Source organism: Aulonocara stuartgranti, assembly GCF_965226115.1.
Source record: "Aulonocara stuartgranti genome assembly, chromosome: 16".
In the NCBI taxonomy this organism is placed as follows: domain Eukaryota; kingdom Metazoa; phylum Chordata; class Actinopteri; order Cichliformes; family Cichlidae; genus Aulonocara; species Aulonocara stuartgranti.
In genome coordinates, this window is record NC_138952.1 from 23,529,159 (window position 1) to 23,555,983 (window position 26,825).

At 42.8% G+C, this 26,825-nt stretch overlaps 1 protein-coding gene and 1 long non-coding RNA gene across 3 annotated transcripts in view; one reads left to right on the forward strand and one right to left on the reverse strand.

Moving 5' to 3' along the window:
• LOC309691292 overlaps nucleotides 1-26,825 on the reverse strand; it is a 107,647-nt gene that overhangs the window by 35,390 nt on the left and 45,432 nt on the right. The gene's annotated exons all lie outside the window — the stretch shown is intronic.
• The window catches only part of dachd (dachshund d), a 92,447-nt gene that overhangs the window by 27,036 nt on the left and 38,586 nt on the right, over nucleotides 1-26,825 (forward strand). For both annotated transcript variants that reach the window (XM_082508914.1, XM_082508915.1), the window contains exons 2-3: nucleotides 19,929-20,044; nucleotides 26,436-26,588. In XM_082508914.1, the coding sequence (XP_082365040.1) occupies nucleotides 19,929-20,044; nucleotides 26,436-26,588 (269 nt within the window). The remainder of the gene's footprint in view (nucleotides 1-19,928; nucleotides 20,045-26,435; nucleotides 26,589-26,825) is intronic.

Here is a 26,825-nt window from a genome sequence, read left to right on the forward strand (position 1 = left end):
CCTGGATGACCATGTAGAGCAATTGGGAAAATGATTCTGCCCTTCACAGTCACCAGATCTCAACCTAATTAAACACCTATGGGGGAGATATTGGACTGACTTGTCAGAGCTCTCCATTGCAATCCTCAAAACACAAAATGAAGGAATATTTTTTGAAGAATTACGTCCCATCCATTCAACAGATGCCCAAGAAAGTGTAGAGTCGAAACCGAGACGCACTATAGCTGTCCCGGTTTTCCAACATCCAATCAAGACACTTTTAGTCTTCTTTTTTTTTTGGATTTTCCTTTAATTTATCACCTGTCTGTAGCTTGATAGTATGCACTTTTAGTTTCTGCATGATGGTCACCGTAAAGCAGGATGCCAGGAAAATTTACTGTAACATGTAATGTGAAAACAACAGGTGCATTTCAGCGATCGTTCACTTTCTCCTCCGCCAGCGATGGTAATAAAGGTAAGAGCAGGTTCCATAACAAGGAGAACGTAATAACTGTAACAGCCATCCTTAAATGATTTGATTGACTCACGCTAGACCTCATCGCTCTATTTTAAACCTAATGGAGTCTGGGTATAATTTGACCAAGCCTTGATTGACAGCCCCTTTCTCTATCTCAACAGTAACCCCTGATGATGTACATTAGAGTCGGATTAAAGCAAGGTGCTAACGCATATTAAAAAATTAAGCCAAGCCAGTGGACTGGCAAAGCTCCCCCCTTTTTTTTCTTCATTGTCCCTCCTTTTGGTTGGCCTGGCATTAAAATTCAATGGCATCAAGTAGTGATAGGGACTTGTTAATACAGCTGCAACTTGCCCTTGTGCAGGAAATCAAATGACACAGTGCAGCAGGCCACGGAGGAAAGACTGAGAGGACATTATACAGCTTTTACACACAGCCGCAGAGCCTTGCAGTCGAGAAGCAAGGCTACAACATCAAATATAACAATGCAGCCTTCATAACTAGGTGCTTAATTTGTCAAAATGCCTCACTTTTTTTGTGCGGGGCGTATTTTAGTGCGCCTCGAGCCCTTGGCATATTTAAGAGGACCCTGGTAGTTTTTCCTGCGGCAGGATACCAGCCTTATTGTACTGCTTCAGCTGCTGTAAATAGTAGTAAATCCTCAGTGTTGCAGTTATTCTAGCATGACACCAAAGCCTCCCACTCAAAATGATTGAATGTAACTTATTTGATTCTGCTTCCCCTTCATTTGGGGATTTTGTGAAGAGTCTGGTTTGAAGACAATGAACTAACAAAAGATTGTTTTAACAGCTGCATGTCTTTGATTACACGCTTCTTTGAAGTATCACTTTAACTTAGCCTTTGAACTTGGATAGAGATCAGAAATGAATCGAGATTCTTTTTGATGTAAGAGGAGGGGATTTTATTGTTGAAATGTTCATAAACTGCTTCCAACCGTTTAGCGAACAAGTTCAGTGTTGATTTTTAAATTGCGGCAGGAGGGGAGGGGAGGGGAGGCACGGGGGGTTTTTTTTGGAGAGAGGAAAGGGAGGGAGGGTGCCGGTTTCGTGTTTACGTGCACCCGATGGCAAGGATAGAAAAACAACTGCTTTTATTCCCCTTTAACGCAATGTGGAGTTCTTAGAGGCGGTCTTCGAGCAGCTCCAAATTCTCAAGCTCTGCCTTTGCTTGTGTGGCTCATTAGGACAATATGCCATCCATATGTTTCTCTAAATGATCATTATATCAGTTCTCCCACTTGTGAAAGAGTTGCACGTGCGCTGAATTTGAAGTCTTAAACCTTCCTGTAGCAGTTATACTTAATCTTCTTGTCGCTTTTGACAGCAATAATAATGCGCATTTGAGGTACTTTGTTGTTTTGGACAAAACTCAAATTCTATTAAAGGATTAAGTAATTGAACACTAATCTAAAGGACTCGAGGTTTCTGTTCTTTGGTAATGCCTTTAATCTTGGCACAGTTTAGGGAAGGCAGTGAAGTAGTGAGTCACTTAGGGAAAAGCAGATTAGTTCAATTTCATGTGTTTTAGGGGAGAACGACACTAGCTTAGATGGATTATTGTTAAATCAGTGAAATGAAATGTAATGACGCAAGAACGCACCTATTTGCATAGATGCGTTTGCACAACAGAAATTAGCAGCGTAAAAAAAAACAAGTCGTGCGGGTCCGCTTCCAAAAAAATGAAGCTTTGTGAAGCTTGACCCCACCCCCCAAAAGAAATACACATTTTTAAAAAACAAACTATCACCTGTTCAGCCATTCTTCGTCATTTACAAATTAACCATGCTCCAGATCCTCTACTATTGTTCGATTTTACTGTTACCAGTAACAATAAAAAAACAAAAGTTGAAGAAAATTCCTTGCCCTACATCTGTCATTGTCACTGAGAGACTGGCCATAATGCTTTATTTATACTCTGCTCCAGAGATACTGTTGTAAATGTTCATTGATTCAAGGGCAGACAAATATAACCCCAATCCCCTACATGACCCACATAGAGCAATATGTGGAATTATTTGAATAACACTACAGGCACAAATAAACCGTATTACACATTTTCTTACCCTTGCAGCTAACTCAAATTACATTTTGAATGTCGTCCACTCAATCTCCCCTCGTCTTTTGTGCTTTCTTTGATATAAATAGGCAGACATTCAGGGGTCTAAAGAGTGGAAGTTAGAAGAATTAAAAAAAAAAAAAGAGAAGAGGAAATTTAGATATTTTTAAATGATGTCCTACATTTTGTCAGCTAAAATCAGGATATTGCCTGAGCGGGGGAGAAGCCATGTTCTTCAGTTGTCAAAAGGCAGTAAGTAATGATTAAAATAGCAGTGTGAAACGCGGGGAGATTAAAGTGATGCTAATGATAAGTGAGAGAAGAAAAGGGCAAGCTATATTTTAATTCCTGGGAGAATGGTTAATGACTTCTATTGCCTGAGATTAAACTAAACCTGTCTCATCAGCTTTTTCTGCTCGCTGAGGAAAAAAAAAAAAGAAAAAAGAAAAAAAAGCCCCCTGCACTTTAATTTATTAAACTCTTTTAAGGAAGCACATTGATCTACATAGGTTAAACTTTCAAAATTTGGGTAAAAAGACGCCCCATAAAGCTGTCACACAGGGCAAAGCTGTTGAGTTGCTCAAGGCACACTATAAAGAATTCATTATCTCCAAACTGCCACATTTAATCAGAAAATATCAATTATTTAAAAGGGGAGGTTTGCTCCTGTTTAGAGCATCAGGTTTTACTGACACACTGAATTACACTGACACGGTGAATATATTTTTCTGCTGTCACTCTGATGGTGCTGTGAACTTTTCCATTTACAAAACCCCTTGTTAGTATATATATATATATATATATATATATATATGTACACACCTTTGGCTGAGTAAATGTGCATTTGGCCACTGTAATGGGCTTTTTTGTAATCACATCAGTGGAATACTATAATCCAACAAGTAAAATATTTATCTCTTGTTTTCAGCTTGCTGAAAGGGCTGAGACTTGTGCAGTGTACATTTTTCGCATGGCATTAACACCGGCGCACTGGTGACCTCTGTAATGAAATGTATGGTACTGTTGACATGGCATTACAGCGATTCAACGCTGTTCATTAATCTTTGTTTTGCTAGAGTCCGTCTGGCATGTCCTTCGCCAAGGTGCGGAGCAGTGCCAGAAATTGTAAGGCTCGCCACATATTTCTGATGGCAATTAGCATGCATTCCGATCCACTGAGCCCCTCGCATAACAGCCCAATCCTTACAGCGGCCAGTCTTTATCAGCAGCCGGGTGATAGGAGTCATTGAACATTCTGCTGACAGCAGATTATTTTTTGTTTTTATACAGATGTCAGGCTTGAGTAGGTGATGTTTTCCACTCTTACTGTTGGTCTATGGGCCCCGCTTAGACTCTCATTTTATTCATAGATGACAGAGCAGTCCGGAGTTTTTACCTTTTCTCACTCTTTCCCTCACTCCGCCTTGTTTGGCCCGCCTTGTATGTTTACTTATCTCAACCTCTGTCATTCCAGGTCTGGAAATAGGCCTGATATTTAAAGCACTGACACTGACTGTCATCCCTTGGAGGACAAATAGCAACACTCCAACAGCACTAAATCCCGTGTCCCCTTGAATTCTCACTGGATCTTTCAGCAGGAAGCAGGCCTGCAATTAATAAGCCGTTTAGGTCTAAAATCACTGATCTTCCCAAAAAAAGAGGGGGGGGGGGCTATTCATACAGATAAAGAGAATTTTCTACAAAAGCCAGGAAGGAGAGGAAGTCCATTTTTTAAAAGTGCCAGCTGATGGCTCATGTATAATCGTAGTAGCCACGATTCTGATCGATATCATCAATGGCTACTGCTGCAGTGCAGAATTTGATCCAGGAGTCTAATGCTAATGTTCACGCCTGTGTCAGACACAATGTAATCTCTTCTTTTGGGATCAATGGCATTTTTTTTTTATGGTGTCATCGCTTTCCTTGTGTAGGTAGTAACACTATTCTTGAACCACATTATCTGTGGCGCGCAAAAGGCTCTGAATACGCTGACAGTTTTTTATCAGCATTTCAACTGTGAGGACTCAATAGAGGCCAGCTTCTTTTTTTTTTTTTCCTGGAGTCTTCAGAGTTCATTACACTTACAGAAGTTATCCTTTTTTTTTTCCTTTTGAATGTTAACAATTTAAATCTGATTTGCCTGGAGTCAGATTAAAGCATCCCTGTATTATTTTGTTGACATATTCAGGATGAGCTGAGCCCCCCCCCCAACTCTTAAACCCGTGTTGCGTAAAGTAATATCTACGTTTCTGGGGACGCATTACAATAATGCATTAAGAAGTCACATTAATAATGCACATATTTTGTCACATATTTATAACTATCCCCCAGACATCAACATGTCACAGTTGTTGTTAGATCCCCTTTGGTTTCAATTAAAATCTCGCTGAGGCAATAAAAATAGCCAATTAAATTGGAGCAGCCTCTTCAGAGGTACAATTGGTCTGATTAGATTAACCTTGAACATCAATTAGGGTTAAAAATAAGCTTAAATGCATATTAATAACTGTCCACCATATCCAGTGATAAACTATACTGCACTTGCATCACTCATCTCCCCTGTATTGATTCAGTAAGTGGCGTTGTTTTCACTTGATTAGCTATCATTCTCATTCATTTCCTCTCGTGCTTATTTGTAGCTTAATTATTTAGACCGGAATCTTTATTTATTTATTTAAATTTTTTATAGTGCTCTTGTTGCGAAACATTGTGACTTCATTATCTAATTACAGGAGTGTGTTTCCAAGTTACAACAGACAATGGAGATGTAATGATGTATAACAGGCATCATCCTACGAATCAATCAGCGCTCCAAGTCTCCAAAGCGGGGCCACAATCACGACTTCTATCGCTCACTCTCCTCTCTTTTCACACGCATATTCTCACATATACAAGCACTTCTCTGCAATAGCTGGAGTGTGTCAAGCTTTTCTCACCACCTCCACCACCACCGCTGCCTGGCTGCCTTCAGTCATCCCACCTGGTAAACCGAGAGCGGAGCATCCGCATGCTAAAAATACGCCTGACGCTAATGTCACACCCTCTTGCCACTTCCAGCACCCAGTTCCCAAAGCCCACACTGGTGTGAGGGGAGGGAGCCGAGCAGACGTCTTTGTAATTCTTTTAATAACATGTGTAAATGGGAAAGGGGGCCTATCGGTCTCTATCAGGCCCGGTGAGTGGACCAGAGCAGCTGATACCTCCTAGGGGCTGGGAAATGCCTGATTCATCTAACGGTTGGCGAAGCTGATTAATTTCACTCTTCCTTAAGAACGCATCTCGTCTGGACTCGACACGGCAGAATCTCGCGGTCATATTTTTGATTCTTCTCCAACCCTTTCTCCCCCCCCACCCCCCCACCGTCTATCCCTTTGCTCTCCTCTCTTCAGCCTCTTTCCTGGGCAGCGTTAGCAGCCGCGGCCACCCTCCTCCTCCTCTCTTAGCGCCCTTGGCAAATGAAAGGTCAAAGACGCTGCAGTGATTAATGAGCAGTAGACTCTGGGATCTCTCTGTCAACCCCCCGCCAGTCCCCCCCCCCCCCCACTCCCGCCCTGCCCTCCCCGTTCCTTGCATTATTTCATCTGCTAATCTCACACAACACTACTTAGTACATTGCAGAGAAAACAACATTGTGTGTCTCTGCTGAGCCGCGTAGACACCGGCCGATGAACAGAGAACGAGGAAAGGGGGAGGCAAGGGCAGCGCTCCCAGGATGATTTTTCGGGCCGAAGAAAAGGTGCTGTAGTGTAAATGCTGGGGCTCTCCACTCAGCTTTTCATCTCAAGATGTTGCCACCGAGTCTTAATGATTTTGGTAGTGTGCTCTCAGCACAAAAAGTCTACTTCAGAAGCTTTGGCAGCTTTTTATGGTGTAATTGAATGTGAACGTCACAGCTCCTTTCACAGAATAGATGACACTCCATGAGCTCAGACCAACTGTTTATTTGAAAAAGTAATGAAATATTTACTCTCCATTGCAGTACAGATTAGCAGCAGTAATTGACTGTGACAGAGGTCTATGCACAAGTATGTGCACATTTTATAGCGACAGGGAGAGGGAGCGGGAGAAAGAGAGGGAGAAAGAGTTGGAGGGCCCCTCGTGTTTGAATGCAGATCTTGAGGGCACAATAGGCCTGTTAGTGAGGCTGAATTTCTGCCTGTCACTTTCTCTCCACATGTTGCTTTTTCTTTCAGAGATAAGTGGGCCTAATGCTGAACAAATAGTGGAAATCAGAAGCCACTGAGAATCATTTGCCTCTCCTTTTCCCATGGCTCCCAAACAGACACCCAGACGCACAGACGGAGGGAGTGACGATGGGAGAAGGGAGAGAAAGATGGAAAGGCGGGGGTGGGACAGAAAAAGAAAAGAAGAAGAAGAGGAGAAAAAAACCTCAATGAGCAAAAACAATTTTGTCACCGCGAGCAGATCCAATTGAAAAGTCTCCTGGATGGGGAAGAGCTGGAGTTGTCAGATCAGGCCACGGCATTGAATAGATCCGAGCAGGCTAAATTGGCATCAGGTGTGGGCTTCCCCTGGCCGGTGATAGGCTCCCACATTGTGTTGGCTAGACATTTAGCCATTTTCAAATATAATGGGAGAAATGAATGCAAATGAGAGAGTGGACTGAAATGTATTTAAATGCAGATTGAATGGGGGGCTCTGTGTAGCGCCTGATAACAAGTTGCTTTAGGAGAAGGGCCACATTGTGTTGGATGATCCCTCCAACCCCCACCGCTCAGATCCCCCACACCAGCAGTCCTGTTCTCTCTCCCTCTGTCGCACTTGTGTCTCATAAGGGGCCATTGTTCACTGGGTAAACTCTCTCAAAACTATTTACATTACTCATTTATTTGCATTTCAAATATTTTGGGTTCTTTCTCTTTCTCATATATAGCCGACGCACATGCCGCCCGCCGCCTTGGGCTGCCCAGTGAAACAGTAATAAAAGGACAGGGGGGCTGTGGCAAGAAAAGAAGCAAAAGAAGAAGAAAAAAACACACATGAAGAAAAAGCCGGAAAAAGGAGGGGTTCATTCATTAATGATAATGTTCCTTATGTCCATAGCCTCATTAGAAGAAGCAGAGCAGCTAGTAGTATGCGTTTCACAAACAAGTTCCCCCTGCCCACTGCCGGCCGACCACTAGCCCACGGCGATCCATCTTCTCAAACGTCTCCTTCCCATATTTAAGGAGCTCTCGTTACAGCCTTTCCCAGACCTGTAAATTTATGGTGCACTCCGAGCGGTTAGCATAATTGCCGGGAATGCAGTCATTTCAGCGGGAATGTGGGAATTAGGGCAGGAGAGAAAAGGAAAGCTGTTGGTGTGTTAATTGAATTTCATAAGAATCCTTTCACAGCAGCAGCTTTGCCTTGTTCGTGGGGCAGCGTGGACACACAGGACTCAAATTGAATTTTCACGCTAAACATTTTTACCCCCTAGTACTAATAACAAAAAAAACCCCAAAACAAAACAAAAAAATCAAGTGTTTGTCTAAATAAACCTTAACACTAGGAATTAGAGACGTAGCTTTGCTTTAGCAAACAGTTCATTTTTCATCTCTCTGATCTCACAAATAGAATAAGTGAAGAATAACAGGGGGGGGGGGGTGTTCTCTGACGGAAAAAATAAAAACAGCTTTTCTTCCTCATCTGCATTTAAAGTACAATTTACATGCAATTAAATTTGATTAATTAGACACACTAACCTCTGCCTGTCCTGTGTGCTCATAATGTATCATGCATTTCAATGTCAACCATCTCATGTTTGCTTCAAAACTTCTTCTTTTTTTCTTTTTTTATCGAGAGCCGTAGTTATGTTTCCTTTTACACAAGGGCATTAAAATATTATCCCGGTATTTAACATATTTAACTCTTTGAAGTAATGCAGTCTTGGCTTAAGGGTGCCTACTTGAAGAAACAAGTGCAAGCGTACGCTCTGCACTCTGTTTTTTATTTTGGTTTTTTTATATCCAGAATGGCATTTATGTAAAGTTTGCCCTGTTAGCGTAGAGGGGCAGCTGGGGCAGCGACTGCAGAGATGCTTCAGTGTCCAGAAGTTTCCATGCAGTGATTAATAGGAGAGGTAATGTAGTGGGGAAATGAGTAAACACTCCCTTGCTCCTGGCTTTGTGCTTCAACGGCTTGATGACAAGGGCAGAGCAAGGTGAGAATTAAACAGACCTGCAGAAGAAGAGAAAAAGAAGAAAAAAAAATGGGAAAGAGCAACGGGCTGGAGGGGAGGAGTGAAGCATGACAGACCTGGGCAGTGAGTAGGAGTGTGGAAAAAAAAGGGGGGGGGGGGGGAGAAGAAGGCCGCCTTGACAAAAAGTAGAAGTGGAAGTTTCTCCTGAAGAAGAATAATTAAAAGCGCTCAAGGGAGGGCAGTTTTAATTTCACATGTAAGGGGCTAAAGATTTCATTTAAAGGCGCGGCGAGCGGAGAGGAGGTTAATAAGATGAACAAAGCAGGGAATGTGAGAACATACAGTGTGAGGAAGCGCGTTGGACTTTCACCTGACACGTTTTTAATTATTGAACCTCTGATATTTCTCTGTTGAAGAGAGAGGGTGTAAAAAAAAAAAGAAAAGGAGAAGATTAACTGATTAATAGTCATAGTGACCAATTACTCACTCGCGAGGAAATAGATTTAACTTCACCGGAGCAACACTTGTCTTCGGTGGCAAACGTCAGAGTGAAGCGCTGCTTCCAACACCAAAGCTAAAAGCGTACTCTGGGTTGCTCTGGAAGTTTCAGTGGCTGCCCACTGGGAACACAACCGGAGCGTTGCATAATGCCTCCTTCTAAAAAAGTGAACTTGCTTCTACAGTCGAATACGCACTCTTGATCACTGAAATCTCACTCCATTAGTGCTATCTGAAGTTGATGTATCCCAATTATCATAATAAGATCGGCTTGGTCCCGTACTCCACGGGACTCCAAACTCTCTTACTGCCACAAAATGATCAAAAGGACTTTGTGAACTAGACCCAGAGTCCCAGCTGTGGGCTGCTTTGTTTCAGTAGTGGTGAAAAAAAGAACTTTAATTGAATACGATGTATTTCTTTTGCTTGTACTTTTGGGCCTAAGCAGTAAGAAGAGATGTGCCAGCTCATCTTCACCAGTTACGCACGTGCAAAAAGGCGCTCCTCTTTTCTCAGATAACCATTGAAGAATATAATACAGTTCGGTGTTTGCCGAAGCGGCACCGCCGGCTGTGGACTTCCTCTCCGTAAAGCCAAACAGTTTGCTCAACAGGTCCCGGGGTGTGTCCACTGCGCTCCTCCCTCTTTATGAAATCCCAAATATTGTCAGTGCAGAGCATGGGAATGACTGTAACACTCCAATCCCAAAATCCCTTTCGCCTCCCGCCACCACGTCACACTGCGCGCACACTGTGTTTGACACTTATGTATTATATGTTTATCAGTCTCTAATGAAACACTGACAAGTTCCCTACACAAGGGATACTGTGTTCCATTAATAGCCCTTAACGAACCTTGGGCACTCACGAAAAGACTGGTCCTATTGCAGCTGACAGCAGTGGGGCCCTCAGCCCCGGCCCCCTGGAGAGAGAAGATATTAAGCGTTAGCAGCGTCTGCGCTCCCTCCTTCAGTCTCCTTCTCATTTCTCTCCCTCTCTCTCCCTCTCTCCTATATGCATCTGTCTCCCTTGGAAGTAAAAGGTGTCTCATTCCATTTCTTCAGGCACACGTTACTTGACCACGGTGTTTAGCGGCGAGCTTGACAAAGAGAACAGTGTCAGTTAATTTGTCAGAGAGCATTTGTGATTGATTTATTCATCTAGGGCTCAACAAATGTTTGTACTGTGATGAATTCCCCGAACCATAATTTACTCTTAGCGCAAATTAAAGTCAGACCTGTGATCGCACACATGCCTACAAACACGTATGCGCCATTTAATTAGAAAGGAATAGTTTATTCGGACTTATTGATTTCAGTTGAAAAAAACAAAACAAAAAAAAACGTGTTGAAGAGATTTTTTTTTTAATAATTTCAGCTTATTGGCAAACAAACTTTAGAGTTTTGTCGCCTGATTGCGAGGTTCTCGTGCTTCTTTTCAAACGTGACAAAGCCTCTTTCTTTTGCCTCGGCTTTGCTCTAAAAAGCTGCGCACATGATGCCTGTGATCTCTCTATTAGAATGTGACAAAACATTTGTTCTCGCTAGAAATAATGGCCTGTAACATCCTCTAATGTGATTCACAGTTTATTTGCAAGTCCATCGCCGTGTTGAACAAGGGGGTTAGAGGCGCGTCACACATATGGATAATTTTAAGCAGATGCATCTGGTGTGGCTACCACGCTATGATTAGTTTCCAGAGCGTCTGTGAGTGTGTAAACCATTGCCGACGTGGATGAAATATAGCCCAGGTTCACTGGGAGTGCAGAGAGAAGAAATGTACCCCATCTGTAATACACTGTGTAGACTAATATCAGCTCCTTTTCTGTGATATTGCAGTGAGATATCGATCTGGTAAAATTGTCCCATATTGGAGCTGTCTGTTGTGATATTCATCATGCTGTCACCTCTCCCCAGCACCTACGCGTTATTAGAAACCCGGGTTTGAAGAGGTTGAAGGGTTTTAGTCTCCGAGATGTAGCAAACAATTCATCATGAGAGAGGGAGAGAAGGAGAGCGGGAAAAGAATTCAGGTGAGGTGGTTCTCGGGTAAGATTTATGTCTCGTCAAGCTGTACATTAAGAATTATATTATCAAGCGAGAGCACACCGGCAGCAGCAGCAGCAGCAGCAGCAGCTTCACTGCTATTTGCTGAGTAGGCCTATTTGCTGTCCTGCCAGGCTTAAATGGAGTTTTAGCTTTCAAGAGAAACCCCCAAAGTCTCGAGGAATGTAGCGTCTCGCCCAAACAGAGTTATTTGTGAGGTGCGCGGCACCTTGTCGAAAGCAGTTGTCATGTGTGTGTGGGAATTTCAGCGAGCCTGACGTTTTATTTTGTGCTCCGTGCCAATCACTCGTCAGAAACGACGCCTGTAACTTGGAACGTGCCACCTTCAGCTTGGCCCACACGTCAGGTTGGGACTCCGGGTTTGAGTTCTTGTTATTTCCTCTCTCTTCGCTCGCAGTCAGTGATTCTTCCGGAAGGATCACAGAGATGTATACAGACGGAATCCAATTCTTCCGTGTCTTGCAGAGGAGTCAGGCTTTGATTCGTCTTTAACTCAGTACAAATGCTCGTCTGGGGATGTGCAGGCTGGGGGTTCGCTCTGAAGTTGCTTCTCTCTCTCTCTCTCTCCCTCTGTCTGTCTGTCTCTCACTGGTAAGAATGTGCGTGTGTGTGTGTGCGTGCAGGCTAGGCTGTGCTCTGTTAGCCACAATGTTATTGCTGTAAACAGCATTTAAAGCACAGCTGGCCAAATTGATCAGGACCTGCGTTGGAGTGAACTTGAGCAGCCAAGAGTGGGGCTGCATAAACAGGGCTGCTTGTATCTAAATATGCAAACACTCTCCCAGCAGTCGGCACTCAGGGGAACAGACACTGTTACTTCTAATGGAGAAACACTGAGGAACAGTGAGAACCAGGCCTGAGCCCTAACCTTTCCATGTGTGCACACACACACACACGCACGCGCGCACACAGAGGAAAAAGAGTACAGGAACATTTTTCCTGATTATGTAAACATTTCTTTTCCTCCCCAGATCATTTTTGGACTCCTCCAAAGTATTTACTTTTCATTAATTATTGAAAAAAAAATGAGGGGAAAAAAACAGAATAAACAGTAGATAATTTTTGTTTAATGTTTCACACAGGATTCCAATCCTCAGTGCAATTAATGCTAATCACCACGGTCTTCCTGTTTAGCTTGAACGTGGAATGTGTTTGTGAGCCGCCGCTGTCTCTTGTGCTCCGTCTCTCGTTTTCTCTGCGCCTTTTTTCCTCCTCCATCTCTGCCGTTAGCCACCGTGTCTCCTCGTGTTATGATTACATCACCCTTTCTGTCTATTGTGTCCATTTGGACCCGTAATTAATCACATCCGACAATCCGACGGTCCTATTCCCAAAGCTTAAAAGCCCTATATATATATATGTATGTATATGTAGAGATAGAGTGAGAGAGTTAGATGGAGTGCATCAAGTATGTTGGAGGTGCTTACCATTTGTAGAGTACAGTATATTAATTGCTTATCGGTTTTTGATTTCAGAGTCATTTAGAGTCAATCGAACGTATAATTTTCACAGCTATTGTTCTTTGGGGTTTGTTAATTGTCACCCCACTGGCAGAATTAAAAGCAAATTAAAAGCCTTAACTATTGACTCTATCTGAAGTCACTCTCCACAACAATTTCACAAAACAATGGGGAGGATTAATGAAAATGCAGCTTGATTTCTGTTCTCCAAAGCTTTTGCTATGGGGAACCAATTAACTACCCTTCAGGATGACTTTCACTTCTAACTGCTGGTCTGTTCCACTGCCAGAAACTGGGATTAATTCTCAATTAATCCCTCCACCAGAACAACTCTGCCTTTGTCTGCTGGGGAGGACATGAGCATACAACACCGAGGTTACCCCAAGCCTGTTTGGTGGAGGAACTCCACCCCTCCTAAGATTGATACACCCTGTAGACTAGCTCTTCTCAAGCTGAAAATAAGAGCCATTAAAAGGGAATGGTTGACAATGATTTTTGTTTTAGGATTTTGAGCTTTATTAGCCATGCATATTAATGAGTCAATTAATTCCATTCGTCCTCGCGAGTGGCCTGTTTGTGTTTGCCTGACCTTTTATCTTAGATGCGTTCACGCTCCGCTTGGTTTAAGCACTTACTCCATACTGCGTTTCCCATAGCCTCATGTCCAAAAAGGGAGTTTTTATGTGTTTAGCACTAAGATCCCCCCCCCCCCCCCCCCCCCCCCCCTTTTGTTTTCTCACTGCAACTCTCTTTCTCATTGGTCCACCCTCCCCCTCTATCTTTTTTTGTTTTTTCTTGAGCTTTCTCCCTCTGTCAGAATGCCTGCTGGATGTATTCTTCTCTAAATGTGACAGGAAATATGCTATTATAGCATGCCGAATATTTGCCTGATGGGATTTGCAATAAAATTACTACATTTCCTTTCCATTAGGATCTTTAAAACCCCTCTCTCTAATTTATGATTACCATGGCAAAAAGACATGTTATATACATAAAGACCAAAGTAGCCTCCAGTCCACATTTAGCCCATCCTGCTTTCAAAGTTAGTTGAGAGGACAGGAGAAATAATTGAAAAGTGCAGCTGGACTGTGTACAATCTTGTAAGGGATGCCTAGAAAATGAGATTAATCAGTGCACAGACATTGTGGGGAAAAGTTTGCAGTGAATGCCTGACAGTCGTGCTCTTTCTCTCATTTCAAATGTTGGCAGGCTAGCAGGCAGCTCCAAGGGAAATGCGCTCCTTTCATACTTGAGTAATTGATGAATTGTATGCAATATGCAAATGAGAATCCATAAATCTTATGAATGACAGCTTAATTTATGTGAGCCTTAATGAATGCAGGATTAGATTTTAATTAAATATCCTCAAAGGCACCCTGACTGGGTAAGTTTTAAAAGCCTTGTTTTGAAGACTTGTTTCATATGCATCGCAGTTCATGAAAAAGAGAGATCAGTGAGAGTGGTTAGATGAAATTTCCTAGCAGTTTGAAGATAAGACCTGTTCTGTTTTGCTAACCAAAGGCACTTGCAATTAATAAATATTGGAGCCAAATCATATCTACCAATCTCATTTAGGCTTTCCTGGAACTGCTCATTCTCATACATTTGATTAACTGCATTTACTTTAAGCGCTATCTGATTTCTAACATTTGGTACAGTATCTTTTTAATTAAGAGAATCATCCATTAGGCATGGAAAAGTCAACCAATTAGGCTTTCCTCATCAGTTCCCGTGATGTAGGAAGTCTGCTTACTCATTATCAGAGTCTGTTCATGTGGTGCTAAGCAATCTTAGACTCTGTAGTTATGGGACGTACAATTATGAAATCAGCTTTTAACATTAATGATGCATGGGAATAATCAGCAGTTTATCGCATTTCAGATCTTTTTTAGATTCGGTTTCACAACCGAAAGGCTTCAAACGGCTCTAATAGAGAGCGATTACAGGACTAAGCTCTTTATAGCTGCTGTAACATCGGTCTTCTCTCAAAGTCTGCTTGTTTCATTGCACGGGCTCGAGGACAGCGGAAGGAGCAAAACCGGCTCCGAGTTCCCCCGTACCGTCAGACTCTGCGATCGTCTCACCCAGCGTGGTCCTAATCAGGCCTGAGCCCAGACAAAGGCATCAGGAAGGCACCCACTCTCCCAACTACCACTGATCTCAACCCCGCACATTAGTCCACACAGGGATCAGAGCACAGACAGCACTTTAAAAGGGGTTTTAGTGGGATTGATGCTAACTCTCTCCCGCCTTTGATTTCACACCATTTGATCTGTGATATATTGTTCCGTAACAAAGGTTCACAGTTTGCAGGCGGATGCAGCTGTTCCTAACCCTAATAAATAAAAGTCTGTTTTTCTTTCCTTTTTTTTTCTCTTTCCTCTTCTCTCTGCTCGCACTCAAACTCGCTGTAATCCAGCTATCTAGATCAGATAAGTGCCGTGTGGCTACCTGTGCGAGGCGTTGTTTGACAGGTGCAAGGGGGAAGCTGATTGAGATAATCCAAGAATAGGTTCAATGCAAATACAGATACAAGATGAGGGTAAGGATAGATGGATGCATGAAAAAGATGGATGAGCGAATGCATTCCCATGTATCACACGGTGACTCTGAGATTATGATCATCACAACGAATAGACTGCCAAGGTCAGCAGGAAATATAAATCATCTTTTTTTTTTTTCCTTCTTTTTCCCCGTTTTGTTGAAAGCAACATATAGCCCTGTCATTCTCGCTGGTTTTCATTTTGTCAAGTTGCTACGCTTTCTTTGATACACGCACGCTCGATTCTCAGCTAATTTGATTGTAGATTTTGAGAAAATCTCGAGAAATGCTACGCTGCTTATTCACCCAGAGATACTCGGTTTGAGAGAACGGTCGACACTTTTGCTCAAACAGTGATTTCGATGAGCAAATGTAAAATTCTTTATTACTCTTAAAGTTTAATCAACAAACAAATTAAAATTAAAGAGCACAACTTCCTGTTCCTTCTGCGTTTGCTAGCATTACACTTCTCTTGTCCAGCAGACCAAGTTTTTTTTAAACACAACTCATTTCTCAAATTAAAGTTAAGCATCGCACTATTTTTTTCCCAGACAACAATGTTATCTGACCTGTGGGGATTTTAAATTGGCAGTAAGACAGCACAGACATGTTATTCCTATCTTTTTTTAAAAACATAGTTAACCTCTCAGGGGAGTTGTGCGCATATTTTTAAACCATTTGATGAACTGAATTAAAAAAAAAAAACAAACCTCCAAAAAAACCAATGCACTCAGCATATTCAGGCCCCTGATGGGTTCAGGGCGTCTGAATTTCTGCCTGACCTGGCACTTAAAAGGTAAGAAACTGCTTTGTTTTATCAATAAGACCTTGTTTTCATGGCTGGTCACCACCCCAGCAAACCAATCAATGGGGCATGCTCTGCTATCGCTGTGAGAGAAATGAAAAATAAACCCCAGATAATCCTTCAGTTAAAAGGTTACTCAGGGCGATAAAAGCTATTTTGTTAATTTATTTACTCTCTGCACTGGAGAGATAAAGAAAAGGAACAATTAGGGAATTCTAGGTGAGAGATTTTAAAAGGGCAATGACATTGGGTTAATATTTTATAAGACCTGATTGGCAGAGACCTGGAGAGGCCTTTTGTTTACACAAGCCCCAGACGAATGATTCACTCGCTTGTTTTGGCCAACCGGGCGGAAATGGAATAAATATCTTCATCCTTAGCTTTTAGAAACGTCAAACAAAAGACTGCGATAAAAGGTTAATGGCTCAATCATAACCACCAGGAAATAATATTATGCTCTTTCTCTGCAAACTCGAGCCACTATTGACATAATCAGGTTGAATTCCTAAAGATATCCGAAGATGGGAGGAGCGGATGACTTCTGTGTGTAACTGAATCCACTAAGGGAGTGTGCTCACTTGGGCTAAACATTACATTTGTGGTTTCAATTGATTTATAACAGATCGTAATCACTGCATTAACAGCGTTCTGGGTAATAAGATCTCAGTCACTGCTTCCGTTATCAGAAACGAGACTGATGGCGAGATGTCAGAATTTTGCCGTGAGATCAAAAAGCATCCTGATATCTCATTCGATATTATGCCTCTTATTATACCTATCACCCCGTGTTGGCTTCCTGTAAACGGGGTGAGAACGTGAATTTAATTATTGTGCTTTTATTGCATTGTAGTGCTGAAATTGGACTCGTGTGGAGTGTATTGTTGGGCCCCGTGTAATCTGATTGCCTGCGCAGCGTAGTGTGTTGGATAGTATCAGGTTCCAGCCGACTCTGCTGGGTCAACACACGGCCGGGCCATTAAAGGAAGTCTGGTTCAGGGAAAGTTCACCAGTATTTTCTTTTCACCATAGCAGCAAAACAAGAAAAAGGGAGAGAATAGATGTGTAACATATTTGTGGCCCCAGCCCAAAGCTGGTGGGGCCTATTTTGCTTCCTTAATTGAAGCCAGAGAGATATAAGGGGGTCTGAATATCTTAACCATAAATATAAATAAAGCATGAAATAAAATTCTTTCATGATTGACCTCTAGAACAGAAATAAAGTTGTCCAAACAAGCCCCAATTTGGAACTCAGAGGCTCTTATTTCCTGAAACGTTTCGATTTTTTTAAGCAGAGAGAGAGAGAGAAAATTTAAAAATAAAAGATTAGAAAAGACAACAGCGGATAAGAAATGTAGCAAAGGTACACAAATTCCAATCATAAATCCAGTTGTGCTATCTTTTTTTCTGCAATAATGGCCTAGTTTGGAGCTGTTTCTGTGCCAGGCTATTTAGGGAATCAGCATCTGCTGCTTGATAAATAGCCTGGCTCTTTTGTTTGAGGCCAGGTTGAGTTCCTCCCTGGACCCGGCTTATTAGCCTGGATGGTTCTGACCATCACAGATCCGTATGCCTGGGAAAATGTGGCGCAAATCGTTCGGGAACATTATACACGTGCAGTCTTTGGAAACGTTGAGCAGAGGAGCCACTTCACCCCCTCTTTAATAAAGTGTTTGCCATTTCTGCAAATGTAGACGTCTACTAAGCCATAAGGAAAGGAGACAGTAGCATTAATTTTCTGAGAGGCTTTCCTGTTGCTCGGAGGTTCCTCAGTTCAAAGCTCCATTTTCAGCTGGTGTATTGCTTTCATGGCTCGCTGGTGTTATTTGTGTGCAGGCTGTAGATGAAATGCTATCCCTTTAAACACACGGGACAGAATCTCTCGCAGCCTATCCAAACATTACCTTTACTTAACTGGGCCTTTGTACCCGAGTTCACATCCTTTGACATGATCTAAGGTTGATGTGACATTTTTTTTGTCCATTTGAGGGTCCTTTTGCTTTTAGTATTGTTAGTAAAAAGCCTTTTACCCATCACATACCCTCTATTGAGGTCTTTCATAAATAATTCAGCCAGAGTACAAGTGAAAGTGATGACAGCAAAACTGTCTGCGATCTCTCCCTCTCATAAGATCAAAGAGGTTCTTCTATAGAAATAGGAATTACGTTTCCAGACGTTCCTAGGTTGAGCGGGCACTCGTTTCTCTTTCCACCTCCCTCTTTTCTCCCTTTCCCTCCTCTCGCTTTCTGCCGCTCGCTCTCCCTCTTGTTACTTCTTTCTATCACTCTCGTACTTCCCCTCCAAAGGGACACAGTTGGGTGAAGGTCTGCTTTTAGTCCTAAAACCTCCATCGCCACTATATGAGAGAGTCAGCACATTCAGACAGATAGAGTGAGTGCACTCTATTAGCAGGAGTGAGGTAAATAAACCTCGCAAGATATGGCTGAATAAATTTCGACTGGCGTCTGAACTAAAACACACTGCGTCATTCTACAGATACCGCCTTTGGGAAATACAGTGAAATGTACTGTAACACAAACAGCCTAGTGCTTGATAAAGTCTAGAGAAAGACATTATTGTTACATTGATTGAATCTAGATTGTTCTTGCAAACACCTTTTTTTTTCTTTTTAAAAAAATGGTGTAATTCAGTCTTCATATTAATTATGACTGTTTAAGTGTGAACTAACTTTACCTGCAGGAGATGAATGAACAAAGAAATGTCTCATACCTCAAAAGAAAAAAAAAATATGTATATAAAACTGATATATACATATCACTATCCATCCAGCTTTTCTCCTGTAGTTTCAGAACACTCTGGAAACCTTTTGGTGTTTTAAAAACGAGTCAAACTCACTTCTTGATAGAGAGCGCTCGGTATCCCGGTAAAGCTTGAAATGGACTATTGTATGTGAAATAATGTATGAGGCCAATATGTCACCTGTGTCACGTCACCATAATTCATCTTCAGCTGAGACATCCAGCCCCTTGTTCATAAAGAATATACCTCTATAGAATCTCGGCCCATTACATGCTCATTGTGTTGTTGTTTTTTTCAGCCTGTAGGCTTTTCTTTGTAACTATAAGCCAGCAAAGTAGGTATTGATTGAAACTCGAAGCTGTATTAATAAGTGAATGAGTAAGATGTGTGGAAAGTCAGGGGTGTATCTGCTTTGAAGGCCTTTTCTCCTCCACAGTAAGGTGGCACAGTCATTTATCACGGCTGGATCTGTGCCCCTCGTTTGGTGTAATAAAACTCCCCCATCAGAACCGTCCAACAGGTCTGAATCACTCTGTCACACCACCTTCCAGCTAAGGCACGCATTAAATCAAGCAAGCAGAACATTTCCTAAGGCAGCCATTGCCTTTTAATTTCCTGAAGAACCTTAAAATATCATTCATTACCAGAACTACACATATTTGGTTTTTAAAAGTCTCATAAATCAATAGTGGCCTGACTGCAATAATTATAACAAGTTAACATGTAATTTCCAGGCCGAGGGCCGCGCGCTGGATTTTAGCATATGCAAACGAGGCAATTCAAATAGTGTGGGGATATTAATATGGAGGAACAGGTAACGAGGTACGGGTTATGAATTATGCATCAAAAAGTGGTTGATCTTCAATAAAGGAAATGAATTCACCGTGTAATCTAATTAGTTATGGAAGTCTATTATGTTGAGCTGCAGAAAGCAACTGTCCTTGAAAAGAAATTTATTTACAGTACATGTTAGCTCTTTGGAATGGAATTGCATTCTGGAGTGCTCCAAATGTTAACACTCTCCCACCACCGCCACCACCACAAAGCACCAGACCAGCACTACCCACACGGCCCCTCCTCCTCATTTCTCACCCGACTTCTTCCCTCTTTCTGCCCGGTGTTTCAGCTCCAGACCCGGCCGGCCTCCGAAGAGAACCCAGAGTGTGACATCACCGGAGAACCCCCACATCATGCCCCACTCAGTCCCCGGCCTCATGTCCCCCGGCATGATCCCGCCCACAGGTATGGTTTGGTCTGTATCTCTCTGTCACTGTTGCTAAGGCTCTGATTCCCTCTGTCTAGGTCTCTTCCACACACACAAGCGCACGCATGCACATGCACGCTCAGCCTCCCCACGAGTGGCCTCCCCGCAGCTTGTCCTCGAAATGGCAACCAGTCCAAAGTGACACATGCATCCAACCACCAGACACCAGCCGCTCACTCGTTTACCAAAAACAGATCCTCTGCTGTCCACCCCCCCCCCCTCCCCCCCTCGCCGGAAACAAAGAGGAGGAGAATAGATTGGAGTGGAGATCTTTTCTCTCAGATTATTCCAGTAGATGTTGCATTTTGCCTTGAGTGCATTCTAATTAGTGCGATTAAATCCACTCCACTGGTATATGTACATAGGCAGTGGTGATGCTAAAGCAAGCTTATCGCCACAAGAATCAACAACAACCGTTTGTGCCCTAACTTACCCCCGGGCCAAGTCTTATTGCAACTAATGCTTTTGTTCTATTTGTGGCTGGCTTCATTGTGACTGCTTTGATGTTGGTGGCTGTAAGTGCTCTGCTTTGCATATTCTGCTCTCCTTAGTGATACGTCTTTAATGATATTACGCTGTCGAAAGGAGCTTTGTGCATTCTATTTAACCGACTATTCATTTTTTTTTTTGCACTTTTGCAAAGAGATAAAGCACCGCAGCAGATTTTCCATAGTGAACTTGAACACTTTTAATGATCCCACTGAACTCATTTTAATTCTGTTTGTTTTCGTATTCGTTTAAGAGCCACCCACTTTGAAATTCACTACTAAACGCGGGTGCCGGTTCAGTGCAGGCCAGTGCTTTGAACTGTGGGAACAGGATGAGGTCACTGGCTATCTGCGCAGCAGTATAGAAGGCAAACTTAAAGGCTGAAGTGAACACAGAGAGGGACAATGATGAGAAAGACCCATGTTATTTAGTGGAACATAAAGCAACAGAAAAGCCTTTTGATATCATCCCCTTTAAGCCCAGAGGGACTCTATGATCTTGACATTTAGTCAGGGTATTCAGGGGGCAGCAATAAAGTAATTGAGGTTTTCTTTTTTTTGGTCTTCTCATAACTGCCTTAAGCTTCCTAACTGTGGCGAGATGGAACTTTTTGCACCAGTTTCTGTGTCGTAATTAAACCATTTATTGTTTTGATGATAGTATTAAGCATTAAACGTCAAGGAAGTTACAGACTTTGACAGATTAGTAATTAAGTATAATTGACCACACATAAGTTAGCATCTAAGTAGGCGACTAATTGATCTCCCTGTCATGTCCAAATGTTCTGATTGATGATAAAAAACGACATTGAGAGACTGTCTTAAATAGTTACACCATCGTGTCATGTCACATTAGTTCATTTTTCAGATGAGTTAGCGCCTGCACAGAAAGACAGAATACGGGCCGACAGCTCTTCCCGAGGCTTCACCAATTCTTCGAGCCGCCCACAAAATAGCTGCGCCCTTTTTCATTTGGGCTGCGGATGAAGAGCGCACAGTGTTTGGTTCACAGTAACATGTCATCCCTCTGCTGATGTTCCAAGGAGATAAGCAGCATTAACAAATATGGTAATAGTGGTTAACTATTGCTCAAACTGGCAAAAAACGTTTCATCTTGAGATCGAAGCAGGAAGTTGTTCAATTATCTCATCTCCCAGCTTTAAAGAGCAGCATGACAGGCACTTACTTAACCGTTTTACAGTTTTCCCTTTTATTTTATTTCTTTTTTTCCTTCTTTTTTTTTTGGCGCAGCTCTTTTGAAGCGTCAGACTTAAGGTCATAGATTTAAGTTCGGTGGCTGTATCGGTCACATGTGAGAAGTGCATGAGAACAAATGTCGTCTTCACTCATCAGGACCAGAGAGTGGATGTGAGACACATTGTTAACATACACCAGTTCCATTTAGAAATGGACGTTTTAATGTGCTGAGTTAGTGCTTAGTTTTACACTTAAGGACATGTGTGAAGGCACACGTGTGTCTGTGTGAGTGCCTGAACGTGTGCATACTTCATGCCCCGAGGAAGGGGGTGTGGGGCAGGGGTTTACGCTGGAGCCTTTCCAGTTGCTGATGCATTACAGGCAGATTGGCCCCCAAATCGGATTATTTGCTGTGGACTGACACCACACTGAGATGACATCTCCTTTAAAGTGGAGAGGTGGCCTCCACTCACACTCTGGCCACTACTTAAGCAGCAGCTTCAATATAATTCATTTATGTCCTGGATATGGCTTCAATCTTTTGAATAACGCAAGAGTACTGCATTTACCATTAGAGAAATGAATGTCACCTACATCTTACCGAGGTGCATCCTGTACTTTGCTGATAAAAAAAAAAACCCAACAACAATATTTCCTAATGCCTCCTGGCATTGCCTCGCTTTAAGAGCGACACAGAGAGTTGCTTCTTCTTCTCACGAGTGCTGTAAGTGGAAACATACAGTAATATTTATCCTCTTTCAGTGTACAATTAGCACGTCATCCCCTGCTGCAGAGTGGATCATCTAATCCATCGCCACTTCAAGCTGCTTTAAAATAGATCCAGTATGCGCCAGGTAATTTAGTGTCAGTTCTTTGTGCCTCTGCCCCTCCTCTTTGAGTCCGCCGCTTGTCATAAGGTTAGCACGCTCTGTAATTGATACTAAATTTGTCATGATGTGGATAGCACAGTTCAAGTGGTTTAGTGTACCTAAGAGTCGCGTTGTTCCCATCCCCAGTTTGTCATTGCTGTGCTGCCACCAGTCCATGCATAAAATTAGGCGGCCATGCTCATTGACATGGAGTGTCTCTTCCCTATTTATCCTGCTTGCCCGTTTTCATTGTTGCCCATGGTGCAGTCCCTAACAGAGAGGAGAACAGAAACACAGCAGATGAGCTCTTGTTTTTTGTTTGGGGTTTTTTTTTTTTTTGAGAGGGGGGGGGTGAGTTGCAATCACTGCAAGAGAAAGTCGTAAAAGTCGGTCTTTTGTGTACTGATGTGAAGTTAATCTGATTTTAATTTAATTATAAGAGTTAGTTGCGGAGGGCACAGGCATTGGGGTGTTTGTTGTAAGAATGTTCTGACATTGGCGCAGGTATGGGGCAGCTAGCATGTTAATTAATGATGAAGATCCTGACAATATGCAGAGGCATGACAGCGTTAAGCCAGTCGGCTGCTGCTTCCTTTGCATATTAATAGATCCTTCATTATTATTTAATATGACAGCTGCTCCAAGGGCTACCATCAGACCTTGTCTCTGTTATTTGCTGTTTTGTGCTCCCCATGTGACAGTACCATGCTATTCTCTATTTGTTGAAATGTTCCCCCCTTTCTGTTTCCTTGCTGGTGTGACTCTCAACATGCGACCGTGATGCGCTGTTAGTTTTGTGCTCTGGAGGATTCGGACTCGCCGGCGCGTCTATATGAGAAAAGTGTCTGAATCTAAAGGTGACTTTGAAGGACTATATGAGGCTGGATTGTTTTGTTTGCATAGTAATGAATGCAGATTAGCACCGAGTGGGATTGGTCCTGTTGACGTTTAGACTTCTAGTGGCTTAATAGACTTGTTGTTGGGCGCCAACATCTCCCTGGCTTCCTTATTACACGCGCTGTATTGAGGTGTGCGTTGTGTGGATATGACAATTGATCCGGCGAAATGAAGCAATTATCAGAACAAAGATTTCGATTTATGGAGTGTGTCACTTAGTCAAAGACAGGGGTGGATGTTGCGGGCGAATGATAAATGAAAAATGGAAAAGTGATCATTTCATCCGTTTCACAATGGTACGAATCAATTTCCTAGCCTTTATTTTCTCGCTAAACGTTTGATCAAAACTCATCACCTCCTACTTTCCGTTTCCGTTTTGCTTTAGTGGCTCTACAGTTTAGTCGACTAAAGAAAAAAATTATATTATATATATGTGTTGAGGACAGATAGGCTGCAGTGCAATAAACCACCGTATTCCTACAAGTTAGAGAGCATCAGAAAGCTCCATTGCTGCACTCCTTTTAGCAGCACCTGATTTGTGGGGGGAATTTATCACACAAACAGCCCAGAGGTGATTTCAATATTTACTCGGCAGTCTGTTCTGCATACGTCTCATTTGGAAAACAGTTGACTCTTGCCCATTATACACAAATGAAGGCTGACCTTCAGACTGGGCAGAGGCCACATTCATTATGTGGAGAAGTATCACCTTCTTATGAGGCAATGGCTGTTTTCCCCCTCCTCCTGCCCAGCCTATGCATATGGAACAGCAGCCAGGGCCCACTGCAAACGAGAGGGCCCTCGCTGACATGATGTATACTGTACGTCAATATGGTACTGATGTATTTTAAGATGCAAACAAGGCTTTAAATTATATGCACCTCCATGTCAGAGGCTCAGAGTGACTCTCACCATCTGCCTATCAGCTGGGGATGAGAGGAAAGGGTGTCCAGGCCGGTATGCTCTTGTGTGCGTGTTTGTCATTGTGTGTGTGTGTCTGTTAGCGCTTGCATGTGCTGGCATGTATCTATTAGAGCCACGTGTTTGATTTCTACCTCTCCTTGTACTTGTGTCTCCCCTCAAATGCATGGCTAATAGCTGCTTTGAGTCCCATCACGGAGACGTGACAGCTTAGCGATGATAAACGGAGACGCCGCTTTGTTCTGCGTCAAACGTAAGGCAAACCTGCATATCAAGTACAAGCAGCACCCAGTGAAAGGGCAGGTGATATACCGTATTGTGGATATGAGTGATTCCAGTAATAGGTACATATCTTTTTCTCGCCATGCATCTTTGATTTTGTTGCTGGGGCTGGCGAGAAGAGTCGTGGGACTCTCCTGAGACACGCCAAGCCTAGAGGAGCTTTAGCACTATCTGTCCCTGCTGTTTGAGACCAGCCTCATGAATAAAGATTTCAGTCACGTTCAATACACCAGAACCCTGGAACTACCACAATGACAGACCAGTGCTTTATGATCTCTGCAGTGTGCTCAGCATATGTATGGCTGTAATATTAGACCTACTATGTCAATCACATCAAGTTCATTTTCATTAAAGTGGATGACCACGTCTAAACTTGCTATTTCGGCATGTATTTTGAGATCGCAGAGGGGATTCAGTGATGTCAGTATTCATGTAGTTTAACGAAGCAGCTAACTTTGGCCTCAAGTAAATCCATGTAAAATTCTCAAATACATTCAAATTCAGTTCAATTCAATTCAGTCCAGGTTTATTTATTTAGCGCCAAATCACAACAACAGTCACCTCTGAAAGAGCTGTATATTGCAAGGTAAAGACTCTACAATAATACAGAGAAACCCCAACAATCAGATGAGCCTCTATGAGCCAGCACTTGGTGGGACAGTGGGAAGGAAAAAACAGGAAGGAACCTCAGGCAGAACAAGGCTCACAGAGGGGCAGCCATCTACCACAACTGGTTGACTGGTTCTCTCTTGAGAAGCCTACTAAATAACCCATATCATCTCCGTACAAAAAACCAGTATGAATATTTGAGTATATTTGAGCCAAGCTCATTGCCACTTTTGACCTGTTGCCTCATCAGTTTCGTACTTCTGCAGACCACAGAACATTTTGAAATAAGAGATGATACAAAAGTTCACATATTGCCTCCTTCTTCATTCCTTAGTTAATTTTCACTCATGGCCCTCTAACTATTAAACTTGCTGGTCTGTCTATAGGATTCCATTGTGCCCGATGACTCGCCTTGACAGTGAGAAGAGCCCTCTTATTATGAGGCACGACAATGTATTGCTGTAAGAAACACGAGCAGCACTGTGAGGTATTATTCAGGTCGATTAGCTCTGATGAATGCATTAGACGGTATCACTGAAGTACCCTCCACAATAAGATTCAGAAGACGCAGCTCAGCCCCTATGTCTGTTCACTTTAACCCGCTTTACTTAATGTTTAATGCCTGCCCCCCCCCCCATCCCCCGTCGCTGTGTCACACTGCATCACTATTCCTCATTCACTATTATAAGCTGTACACACAAAGTGCTTGCATCATGCGCTGTTATCTTGACTGCATCTTTTTCCATCAAGGTACAAATACATCAATACAGAGCGGCGAGGAATGCCAGAGTCTCTGAAACATTCATAAAAATCATATGCTGCCACACACACGGGGATCCATCTCATCAGCATGATAACCCGCTGTGAAGATATCCCCTGTCAGAAGATGAAAAACAAAGTCGTGATCTCGCAGGAGCTTATTCCCCATAGTGTATAAAATTATTCATTGTTTTATTATTTCAAAAGTCTGCCCTCTGTTTTCTTTTTCCTTCATTTTTTTATTTGCCAAGGAGGCTTTTTGAAAGGTTTCACAGGTGCAGTGGCTCAGCCACAGCAGACATGTAGCGGTCTGTAAGCGCACTGTCTCCTCTGCCTCTTCTCTCCAGGCCTGACAGCAGCGGCGGCAGCAGCTGCCAACGCAGCCATCGCAGAGGCCATGAAGGTCAAGAAGATCAAGCTGGAGGCAATGAGCAGCTACCACGGCAACGCCAACCACCACGGGGTCGACGGAGAGAATGGAGACCTCAGCTCCAGTGTCGGTGAGGATGCCCTTCATACACGCACACACTGTCACAAATACATCTCGCATTAGTGGGAAAAAAATGCAAGCCGCACACAAACACATGCGAAGACCTGCACACTTGCCACCGTTTCAGCACACGCTCAAAGAACTCATAACTGTTCCAAGACTGCACAATTATCTGTTTAAAAAATTAGACAGAAAATGTCCAGAGAGGCAGGGTATTATACACATCTCAATCCTCGGCCGTATAAAA